Source organism: Balearica regulorum, chromosome W (assembly GCF_011004875.1).
Source record: "Balearica regulorum gibbericeps isolate bBalReg1 chromosome W, bBalReg1.pri, whole genome shotgun sequence".
In the NCBI taxonomy this organism is placed as follows: domain Eukaryota; kingdom Metazoa; phylum Chordata; class Aves; order Gruiformes; family Gruidae; genus Balearica; species Balearica regulorum.
In genome coordinates, this window is record NC_046219.1 from 30421683 (window position 1) to 30433379 (window position 11697).

Genomic DNA, 11697 nt, shown 5'->3' on the forward strand with positions numbered 1-11697 from the left:
TCCATCCCACTTCCTCATGTCTTCTCCGTGGTCATGCAGGTAAAACCACAGGGTGCCTCGTGGTGTGTATCCTCTATATTCCCCTCTCTGGAGCAGAGGAACGCTTACTCCAAATAGCTGAGACACTGCTCCATACAGGTGGGGTGTAGGACATATCCTCTCTGAATTGCTGGAACTCCTGGGACAATTTCTCCACAGCTGAAATGAGGATGGAAGAGAGATTCTCTTCATATTGCTGGAGTCGGCCAGCCACTTCATCCACTGTTGGCGCCTCTTCACTTTTCCAGTCCGTTACTGCCAGTGAGTTGGCGTACGATGATGGTGCACTCGGTACAAGCTTCCACCACGTGGGTCGGGTACATTGGACTTCGTCAGGATCTGTGGGTAACTGCACGATGTCCAGGTCATAATAAACCATCTCCCACATGGCTAAGTCCCTCAAATATTGGATACCTCTCTCCATGGTGGTCCACTTGCCTGGCCAACATACAACATCTTCACTGAAGGGATACCTTTCCTTCCTGCTTGACAGGAGTCGCCTCCAGAGGCTGAGGGCTTGTGCCTTCTTCCCAATTGCCTTGTCAGTTCCCCCTTCCCTAGACAGGGATCCCAGCTTCTTGGCCTCCCTACCCTCTAATTCCAGGCTACTGGCCCTGTTATCCCAGCAGCGGAGCAGCCAGGTAATGATGTGCTGACCTGGAAGGCAGCTGCAATCTTTTCTTATATCTCGCAGCTCACTCAGGGACAGGGATTGAGTGATTACCTCTGGTTCTCCCTCTTCTTCCTGCTCTCGTGATGGTCCTGATTCTTCATCATCATCCTTCACTAAGCGAACTGATTTCTTGGTGTATTTCTTCTTGTGTATAGGGGCAACTGCTACCAGTATGGGTTGGTTTTTTTGGTTCATCTTCACTCCCTGTTATGGGGGTTTAAGTAGCCACAGTGTCTGTCGCCGAGGTTTGAGTAGCCACAGTGGTACTGACATAGTGCTGACATAGTGTTGAACAAACATTCAACATGCTGTGCTAATAATCCAAAGGTGGAGAATCAAACAATAGGGGGAAATGTAAAAGGACGAATAATGCCCAGGTAATACTCGCAAATAGATTATTCAGTTACTGAGATGTAACCTGTATAGATATTTGTTTATTTTAATAGATACCTTTTCTGGTTAGCCTGAAGCTTTCCCCCGTCGCACCAATAAGGCAAGAGAAGTAATTAAGGTAATGTTAAAAGAAATAAGTCCTAGATTTGGTATCCCAGAAGAAATATCTTCTGAAAATGGACCTCACTTCAGAGCAGAAGTGGTGCAAGGAATATAAAAAATTTTGAAAATAAAATGGTATCTCCATGTTCCATGGAGATCTCAATCTAGTGGGAAAGTAGAAAGAACAAATCAGATCAAAGGCACCTTAAAGGACAGGAAATTATTAAAGAATACTTAATTTCTCTTTCGCAGATTTTCTCTTTTTTACATAGGTATTTAAATCAGAGAGCACCATTGCCATTGGACACCCCTGTTCATCCCTTTCAGCTGGAAGACCTTGTTTATATTTGGACTTGGAAGGAAAGAGTCTAATTACTAGACAAATGTCTCAGTCTTATGTGTTAGTTGTGCAAAATAGAGGTGAGACTTGTCGAAAAATAGAATTTCAATAAGTCTCAAAGGAGGGAAATTGTTACAGCAAAATCAAATGTAACCAAGACTATTGCTGCTAAGGGTGACCATTGTATAGTCCTACCCTTGTGTTAGTTAATGTATATCTAAACAATGTACTAATGAAGACATGATTGTCAAGAAGTAGAAGTGTAACTGATAAATTGACCAACAAGCCTTGAAGAATCGTTGAAGATTGCCAAAGAAGGAGGAAACTAGGGGAAAGGTAATTCCAACAGGGGGAGATCGTGACCACCGACCCATAGACCACCCACCCCAATTATACCACCTACTCAAAAGATAAAGGCGGAGAAAAGAACTGAGCCTGCGTTCTAGTTTGCATGCTAGACAAAGAAATATGAACCACTCATTTAATAGAATAACATCGCATATGTATTAGAAAGATGAATATGTTAATGTTGTATGTATAAATAACCCCTGATTTGGAGCTTTGGTGTGCTGTCTTGGGACAGATGCCCATATCTGCGCAAATATGCAATAAAATACCTCTGCTCTGTGTGTATATTGGCCTGTTGTACACTGGGTAAATGAACTCCCAGTTTTGGGACACTGGCAGTTGTGTGCTGAGCTGGAGGGGCAGGCAGCCATGGTGGGGGTGCAGGGCTGCCCTAGCATATGCACAGCTGGCTCTCACTGGTGTCTTCCTGTCTTTAGCTCTTGCATGACACTCCAGCTCTTCATTTCAGGCAGGTAAGCATGCTCACCTGAGGCTGTTGCCTTCATATCCCCTCTGCCTTTGGTCCTCTGGCCTTCTCCAGCCTTGCCCCATCTCCCTCATCCAGTAGCTGCAGGGGACTGTCCCATTCCCCCTTCTTTTTCCCCCACCAGCCTTGACTCATCCGACCGGCAGCCACCACCAACACCGTGTGAGCCCCATGCCTCTGCAGAGGTCCTGGCCCTGCTGGCTTAGCCTGCCCCACCCCACCTCCCCTCACTCCTGCCCCAGGCCAAGGGAGGGCCAGTGCTCCAGCATCCCTTGGCCACAAAGGCTACCCACATGGACTGTTTGCCTGGGGCAGTGTCTGGCCTCAGCAGATGTTTTTGTTGTTTTAAAAAAAAAAAAAAGTTAAAATGTATTTAAAAAAAAAATTAAAAGCCTCCCATGGTGCCAGCTGTCTCTGCTGTCCTAGTCTGAAGCTGCAGGGCAGGAACAGGCACTGGTGGAGCTGGACCCAGAGCAGAGGGGTGCACAAGGACCCCTTCCTGACTGGCAGAGACAGCATCAGCCTCTGTGCCCCAGGCAGAGTTCTAGAGCAAGCAGCACAGGACTCCTTGCGCGGCCTGGCCCTGCCCTCTGCCACTCTGGGACTTCTCTTATTTGTGCAAAGTGTTGGAAAAACATAGCCATGGCTTGGTAGGGCTGGAGAAAGGCAGATCTGAATGCTGGCAGAGCCACAGCTTCCTTATTGGCTGGCCCTCACCCAGCTCCAACATAGCTGGCACAGTCCCTGACCCATAGCTGCCTCCCACCTTTCCTAGCAGCTCCAGCACAGCCAGAGCCAAGCCCTGGGGAGCTCCACAGCCACACAGAAGCCAAGAGAAATGGGCTGGACCTGGGAGAGGGGAGGAACCTGCAGGTCTCTAGCTCTCAGCAGCCTCCACCTCAAGGTGGTAAAACCAGAGATGGACAGAGCAGGAGCAAGACCTTCAGGCAACTGGGGTCTGCAACTGCCAGACACCCTCTGCGGTCACACCAGCACAAGCTACTGACACCAGCAGTGGCATACACACCCCCACTCACCTATGGTACTTGTTTTTTATTGGTATAAAAGCCCACTGCGGACTTCCCAGCCCTGAGCCTGATGGCAGTTTCTCCCTCCCAGCCCTGTGGCACAGCATCAGGGCTGGTGCCTGTCTGAAAATCCCCCTCTGAGGGCAAGAGAGGGCAATGATCCACTGGCATGTCCCCCTGAATCCCCCCTCCCCAAGCTGTGCTGGCACCAGTTGTAGGGTTGCATCTCCTCCCAAGCCCTCTGTCACCCTCCATATGGCATTATCTTCTCCCATCTTCCTCCTGCCCTGGATGCTGTCAGTCCCCTTGGATCCCCCAGTACCAGTGGTTGCTCCTGACACACCATCCTCCCCTGCCCATCCCTTCCCATGCCGGGATGCCAGCTCACTGCAGTCCAGCATGGGGGCCGTGGCTCCCAGGGCAGCAAGGCTGGGCCAAGAGGCAGAGAAAGTAGCACCACAGCAGCAGCGTTTTGCAAAGCCACTTCCTCCACCCTGCGGTGGTTTCCCCCGCCCTGGTACAGGGGACAGCACATCTTCTGCAGCAGGGGGAGAAGTGATGGGTTTCTTTGGGTTCAGGCCTCCAGCAGTCCAAGGTAGCATCCTTCCCAGGCAAGCTAACCGGGGCTCTGCTCGTGGCAGGGCCAGCAAAGCAGAGTCCCCCAGAACTGAGCTGTTCTCTGGGGGCTCCCAAAGGGGTGGCAGAGCAAGCCAGCCCCAGTCACACTGGTCAGTTGGCTGCTGCAGTCAGACCCCAGTGCCTGCTCCACTGGGACTGGCCCAGGGTCCACTAGTCCAGGAGAAAAGATATTGCAAAGAAGGTGATGGCCGCTCTTGCTGCCAGGATGGAGGGGAGGGCAGGGGTGGCTGTGGACAGGAACATCCCATGGGGCCTCAGGATTCCAGCTGAGGGCTGGCTCCACTCCATAGACCTGCAGGAAGCAAGAGGGAAGGGAGGCAGTTTTCACCAGACTCCTTACCCCATCCACTTCCCCCAGGAGAGGTAACAACCTGACCATGGCCCCAAACCCCAGCATCTCCTCTAGTCTGGCAGCCAAGGGGATGATGCCCTTACTCCAGCCCCTGGGGCACCCTCTTCCCACCCCAGCACTGGTCCAGGTACCCAGAGGAACCTGCAAGGTCCCCTGTCCCCATTACGGAGCAGGACTTACAGAGCAGGAAGCGCTGCAGGTTCTGGGCAGAGCCTCCTGAGAGCAGGTAAGCCCAAGTAGCAGCAGTGGCCATCAGCAGGTAGGAGGGCACCAGGCTGCCCATGTACAGGGGGTTGCAAAATGTCTGGAGAAAGAGGTGGGAGAGGGAAGGGGTGAGCAGGCAGGCGAGGACAGGGCCAGGATGGGTGGCAGTGTCACCACCTCAATGAGCAGAATGGGACAGGGGACACCAGCTTTGGCATTCAGTTTGTGAAGGGCCTGTCCCATGCGAGGAGGGCTGCAAATCCCCAAAAAACAACTGCTTTGCTAGTGCCAAAGGCTGTTTCCCCCCCAGCACAGGGACCGGCACGCACCACAGCCATCCCTGAATATAGGTCCCAGTGCAGTAGCTCCCGGCTACTCACCGACCCTGAAACGGCGAGGTGCATGACAATGACAGCTGTGATCTCCCACCAGCGCCGGTGCTCACAGCCGTGGAAGAAGAGGATCCCCCAGAAGGTGTGAAGGAAAATCAGCACCATGGTCATAAAGGCTGCAGGAAGCAGCAGAGGGGTGTCACCAGGTAGCCATCTGCCCTGGCCCAGCCCACAGACTTGGGGAGGGATGGAGAGGAGCCAGAGAAGGGGAGTAGGGGCACTGCTGGGTCAGACTGGGAAGTGCTGGGAGGGATGGGGGTCAGAGAGAAGGGTTTGGCACAGAGAAGTGTGACAGGAGACCACAAAGGGCTCAGATGGGTACAGGGAGCAGCAGCAGGGTGCAGCATGGAGAGGAGAGCACAGGGGGCTGAGCTCGAGCCCCAGCCCCTCCCCCAGGTCTGCCACCTCTGTGGTGGGGAAGAGATGTAGGCAAAGGGTGCCAGTCACTCACCTGAGGTCAGGAAGTAGAGCTGCGAGTCCCCGTGGATACCCACAGTGCCGGGCCCTAATGCATCTGCCAGGAGATTGATCATGGAGAAGGCGCCGCTCATGAGCCCAAAGCCCACACCAGCCACTGCCAGGACAGGGATGCTGTCAAGCCCTGAGCCACTCAGGGCCACCCCAGGCACCTCCCAGCCCCTCAGGGGACCCAGCCAGCTTCAAGGTGAGAAAATTCTCTTTCCATCCCTGCACCATGCCCAGTCCTGCCTGGCTGTTCTGCGCAGCACTCACCGTATGCCATTTGCTGGATGGAAATGGGGGAGCAGCCATCCTCGCTGAGGGCCGCCAGCCCCTCAATGGCCTTCCTGTGGAGGGGAGAGCACGCTGGAGGCCGGTACAGCCTGGCCGCCTCCTGGGGCATGGTGCAGCACCAGGACAGAGTAGGTGGGAGCCAAGGTCTCACTCTGTACCATCTCACCATCCTGGTAACTTCCCTATCACTGAACTGCAACACCTGCCATGGAGAGCATCTGCAGGACCACCCTGAACCACTGAACAAACCACACATGTGAAAACCATGTGAAGCCACATAGATTTCCACACAAGGACACGAGTGCAGAGCAGGGGTGGGGTGAGTGGGACATAGGGTGCAAAGTGAGCAGCACCTCTGCACAGAAAACAGCCCCAGTGCTGGTGTGGGAGGAGCACACCAAGAGGCTGTACCTGATCTTGGCAGTTATACTCTTAAAAGATGTTGGGGGAAAAAATGGAGAGGGTGCAGGGAAGAGCTCAAAGAGCTAGAAAAATTCTTTGGGGGAGAAACTGAGAGCTGGACTTCCTAAGTTTTATCAGCTAGAGGTATGGCAGGTGAGGAGGACCCCAGATGGCTCCACAGCCCCGGGGAGGAAAGCAGCGTTTGCAGCCAGAGATCTGCAGGGCAATGAAACGCAGTGGTTTGTTAGAGGCCGCTCCGTGGAGCTCTGCTACCCTCTGCCTGCTCACCTCCGGAAGCACCCTGCTGCAGGGAGCAGTGGGAGCCTGCATACCCATGCCAGCACCCAGCCAGCTGGGAAGGTGGGGACCACTGGGGGGGGGGGGCAAAGAGGGATGCCAATTCCAGCATTGCCTCCCTTTGTCTGCCTGCCCAGCGCAGCATCTGTCCACCCGTCCAAAAGCAGCACGGGGTGCAGTGCATGCTCACCCAGCAGTTGGCACAAGCTCCCGTGCTCCAGGCCAACAACGCCAGGGAGGCCAGGAGCTGCTGAGACTGCGCCTAGACTACCGCGGGTAACCAGGGCACTAGACACAGGGCTGGCAATGATGCACCACCCCGCAGAGTGCCAAAACCACTTTCAGGCTGTCCCTGCTGACACAAAGCCCTCCCTAAGAAAGGAACAAGACTTGCCAGGAGACAGGGCAGATCCCTAACCCTTCCCCATCCCCCACACAGCAAAGCTGGCATTTCCTGGTGCCTGGCATACCCCCAGTGTCTGAGCTGTGGGAGCACTGCTGGCACTAGTCACCAGGCGGTGGGGCAGAGACAATGTTATACGTCCTGCAGTAGCCCAAACTCACAGCCTACCTGTCCCGAATTCAGGGAGACACTACCAGCCACCTCAGCCCTGGGTCCTCCAGACCTTCAGGCTGCTCTGCTCTGCCACTTGAGACCTGCTCGAGGTCAATGTACTGACACAGGTACCACCCGCACACTCCCAGTAAGGACTGAGGCGGCTTGGTGCCACGCTCTGCATTCCCCCCTGCCCAGGAGCTCCCAGCTGAAATCTGGGCCCACCATAGCTGGGAGGGCAGAAGGACCATCTGGCAGCGCTGGAGCAGGGTGGGAGATGCCCTTACCTGAGGAACTTGTAGTAGAGGAAGCGGAAGGCCTCCTGCAGCAGCACAGAGAACATCACCCCAAATATCAAGAGCCCCTTCTGCAACGGCTCATCCCCAGGGTCGCTGGCTTTAATGGCAATAAACCAGATGAGGGAAGAGAGCAGCAGCGACACCAGCCAGAAGAAAGCCCTGCAACAGAGAGAGTGCCTGCTGGCACCAGTACTGAGCCAGTGCCATGCCTGTGACCATCAGCACTACGCCTGCACCCCTCTGTGTTGGTACAGGCACTGGCAGCAGTGCCCCAGACTTGCCCACTCTCCTACCAGTACCAGTGCCATTCTGGCACCAGTGCTGGGCAGGTGGCGCCTGTACTAGTACCACTGCTGTGCACACACTCTTCCTCTGCTGGTAACCAGAACCGGCACCAGTGCCCCTGCCAAGCCCACACCAGTACCAATACCAGTGCCAGGCTCATATCCACATCAATACCAGTACCATACCTTACTGATCTCACTGTGGTACTGGTACCACTGCCCCTGCTGTGCACATGTCAGTACCACTACTGACCCTGTACTGGTACCAGTGCTCTACTAACCCCATGCCATTACCAATGCCAGTGTCCCTCTCCATCATGCCCACACCATGTGGTGACCACAATGGTATCAGTACTGGAGCCGCTGTTGTGAAAAGAATGGCACCGGTATGAGTAGTGGTACTGGTGCCCCTGTCATGCCCACAACAGTACCAGTATGAGTACTGGTGCCCCTGTTCTGCCTGCAATGGTACCAGTACAAGTACGGATACTGGTGCCCCTGTCACATTTGCAAGGGTAGAAGCATCAGTACTGGTGCTTCTGTCATGCTCACAACCACACCAATATGAGTACTGGTGTCCCTGTCATGCCCACAATGGTACCAGCACTAGTCCCCCCGTTGTGCCTCTGCCAGTACCAGTCACGTCCCTGTCACGCCCATGCTGGTACCAGCACCAATACTGGTGCCATACCAGTACTGATACCAGTACCAGCGTCCCCTCCACGCCCACACCAGTACCCACAGTGGCACCAGTGCCCCTCCCGCGCCGGTGCCGGTGCGGGACTGACCCAGCAATAAGGATGATGATGCGGAGCGGGTCGCGTGCGATGGTGAAGAGGAAGAGGCCGAGTGCCGGCCCGAAGGCGATGAAGGTGCATCCGAAGAAGATGGCGAGCGTCATGGCAGCAGGGCCCAGAACACGGGAGCAGGGACGGGACTTAGCGGCTCGGCCCGGCTCGGCCCCACACCCCCTCTCCCGCCCCCGCCCTTCCGGGGCCACCTGACATCACACGCCATCTGCGCGCGCCACCGCCGCCGGAAGGGCCGCGCTGGGCGGGGGCGAAATCTGAGCCGGAGTGGGGTGGGGCTAGGGTCTGTTATGGGGGAGGCATGGCCTGCATCGGGGGCTTCGGGTTTGTCACCGGGGAGGAGCTGGGCGAGAGGGGGCACAGTCTGAACCCCGGGGCTCGAACCTGTCATGGGGGGATCTCTTGGCCTGTCATGGGGGGGCACAATCTGCAGTGGGGAGCTCGGGCCTGTTACAGAGGGAGGACCTGGTCCTATCATAGGGGGACATGTCCTGCACCGGTTGGGGAGCTGGTCCTGTAACGGGGGGGGGGCTGAGGGGGAACCTGGGCCTGTCACAGAGGACATGGCCTGCATCGGGGGGACCTGATCCTGTCATGGGGGAGCAGGGCCTGCACCGATTGGGGACCTAGTCCTGCCACGAGGGGGCGCAGCCCACACCGGGGGTCCATGGCCCACACCAGGCTTGGGTGAGGTGTGCTGGCTGTTCCCGAGGGTCCCTAGCTGCCTGTGGCCCCACCACAGGCCTGCCTCTGTGCAGGAGGGCTCTGGCACTGCCCCCAGGCCCCCTGCAGCCCTTGAGCGTGCAGGGCAGGGGCCATGCACCCCCCACACACACCCTGCTCCTCCTGCAGCGCCCACTCTGCACTCACAGCTCAGGCAGCACGGCCCTGATGTGGGGCACGGTACCAAGCACTGCATATGGGGTGTATGTAACTCATACAGAAATGAGACAGCACTGTGTGGTTATAACCATCTGCATTTTCCTCCAGCTGCGTTGTCCTCTGGTGGGATTGATATTGATTATATTGACTGGGAGCTTCATGTGGCACTTGGCTTTATGTGGCCTGACCTGTTCCAAAATCACCCAGAGCCCTGCAAAACCCACACAGCTCGGCAACACGGCTCTTCCCACCCTCACCCAAACGTCTCAGGCTGTAAATGCAGGGGTAATCACACCCAAAGGAGGGGCTGGGGGGCGGCAGTGGTTTGTGTCCAGCTCTGTGCAGCTCAACATGTCTCATCAAAATGTGTCTGCCATGCTCTTTGTGTGGTCCTTCCCCTCCAGCATGTAGTTCAAGGATATTGAACAGGAAGGATTCAGAGATGAGATGAGGCACCAGAGCGATTAGAAAACTGGAGAAGAGAGCAGAGATGAGAGGCTGCTGGAGGTTAATGTGGTGGTTTATCAAAGAGGTAGCAGCCCACACAAGGGCTGAACGCTTTGGAGAGATCTTCAGTCTGTCAGGCCAAGATAAACAAATCCAAAGGTTGAAATTCAACAGGAGAGGTGCAAGGGGAGAGAGAGAGGAGGGGATGGGCCCTGTGGTCCTCGGTGTGGGTCTGAGTGGGGAAATATGCCTCCAGGTTGAGCCCCCCTGCTGCCCAGCCTCCTAGAGCTTCCCCCAGCCTGCATCTTTCTGCAGGACCACGGGGGGAAGCAGATGAGTGGGAGGATGGAGAAAATGCAAAGCTTTGCTCAACCATGAAAGATAGCCTCACATCTTTGGGGCAGAGCATAACCTGGGAACAGCAACCAGGATCTCACTGCCAAACCACAGAAAGTTCAGAGGGGAAAAAAAGGCCATGTAAATGTTTAAGTTAAATGGACTGGTCCAAACCAGGAGGCTGGGCAGCTAATAGGGAAAAACATTGGATGTGAAAGGGCTCTTTGTCCCAGCAGGAAGGCAAGGGCACACAGACGCTGGAGGCAGGGGACCCATCCTGATAGGAGTGCAGGGCAGGCTTATTTGCAGTACAGGGCACTGCTCGCTGGGACAGGATCCCACAGAAGAGGTGGTTTTGCACTCTTGTTCCTTTCGCAGCCAGATCTTCCCTGCCTGGAAGGTGCTTTGACCAAACAGAACGGCTCAGCTGATGTGCTGTGGAAAAGCAAGGAGGACCCAAGGAGGAGCCCTAGCCCTTGTGCAGGGCCAGCTCTGCCAGCCAGGACAGCTGTGCACCATCCTTCCCCTCCAGCATGTCCCAGGGAGAGAGGCTGGTCCTGCATCCCAAGAGGACAACCAGAAAATGAGTATCCCATGTGAGGGGAGTCCTTTTCCCTGTAGGGGAAGGTCTTGGAGCCACAAACCAGAGGTGCTGGGCCAGGGGAGGGCAGGAGGCTGACAGCACCTGGGCAGGAAAGAGATGTAATCTCACCACCCTCCTTTTCTGAGCTGAGAGGTGCAGCAAATAATGAAAGCTATCCCTGCTGGCTGCTTGCTGGGGCAATGACCCAGCTCAGCAAGGAATCAGCATGAATTGTTTCCTGGCAGTGTGAGGCTGTGCTTTTAGAAGGATATTTGCTGGGTAGCGTGGGACAACAGGGCTTGGCGCACATTGTGGAGGTGCCCAAAACAGAGGGCAGGACTAGATCATGACTTTGGGCATCCCCAGGGAATCCAGCCTTTTTTTGTGATAGTGATGAGACACATCCTGCCACTCTTTGTGTTGGAGAAAACACAGCAAGCCAGGAGGAAACTTCCTGAACACTTCGGAAATTGGTTGCCTACTGCATTAATATTTGCTAGTTTATACAGCTGTCCCTCAAGCAGGTGTTCAGTGACTGGTAATAGAAAAGGCAACTAGCATGTGGGGTAAGCAGCTAACCACAGACCTGGAGAAGACCCTGGTAAGTAAGTATGTGCATGTGTGGTCACACACTTGTATGGATGCTCAGATAGCATTATGAATATAACCCATGAAGCAGACTCCATGAAGAGATCAAAGACCATGTGGTTTCCCCAAGTGCCAGGCAGGTAACATGCCGGCTGTGGAAAGGGATACACCAGTGACATATCTCTATCACTGTGCACTTGAAAAAGATGGTCAGTTTGGACTGAGCTTGAGACTTGGAGGTTTTCTGTGCATCCCAAGGAGGTGATAGAGACATGGGAACACAGCCCAAACTGTGCATGTTATTACTCCCAGCCCCCCATGGCCACGGAGGACATCCTTATGCTGGCCATACCCACCCCAGACTCAAGACTCTGCAGAGCCTCCTTGCGTGAACTTGGCAGGGAGAGCCCCACCACATCTCCCAGTGCTTGCACCTGCCTACAAGGACCAAGCACACCCATCCA

The 11697-nt window shown here is 55.1% G+C and overlaps 1 protein-coding gene across 4 annotated transcripts; it reads right to left on the minus strand.

Moving 5' to 3' along the window:
• Positions 1–2730: 2730 nt before the first annotated feature.
• Positions 2731–8580, minus strand: LOC142599132 (gamma-secretase subunit Aph-1b-like). 4 transcript variants are annotated; one of them, XM_075738798.1, is made up of 7 exons: positions 8377–8570; positions 7293–7463; positions 5730–5803; positions 5449–5571; positions 4986–5113; positions 4582–4705; positions 2731–4341 (listed from the first exon to the last, which is right to left on the minus strand). In XM_075738798.1, the coding sequence occupies exons 1-7, from the start codon at positions 8487–8489 to the stop codon at positions 4304–4306; spliced, it is 771 nt and encodes a 256-aa protein (XP_075594913.1). In that variant the 5' UTR covers positions 8490–8570; the 3' UTR covers positions 2731–4303. The 4 variants fall into 4 exon arrangements, with proteins under 4 accessions (XP_075594913.1, XP_075594914.1, XP_075594916.1 ...); XM_075738800.1 differs by having other exon boundaries at positions 4154–4341; positions 5449–5511; XM_075738799.1 differs by lacking the exon at positions 4986–5113 and having other exon boundaries at positions 3416–4341; positions 8377–8580.
• Between the last annotated feature and the right edge of the window lie 3117 nt (positions 8581–11697).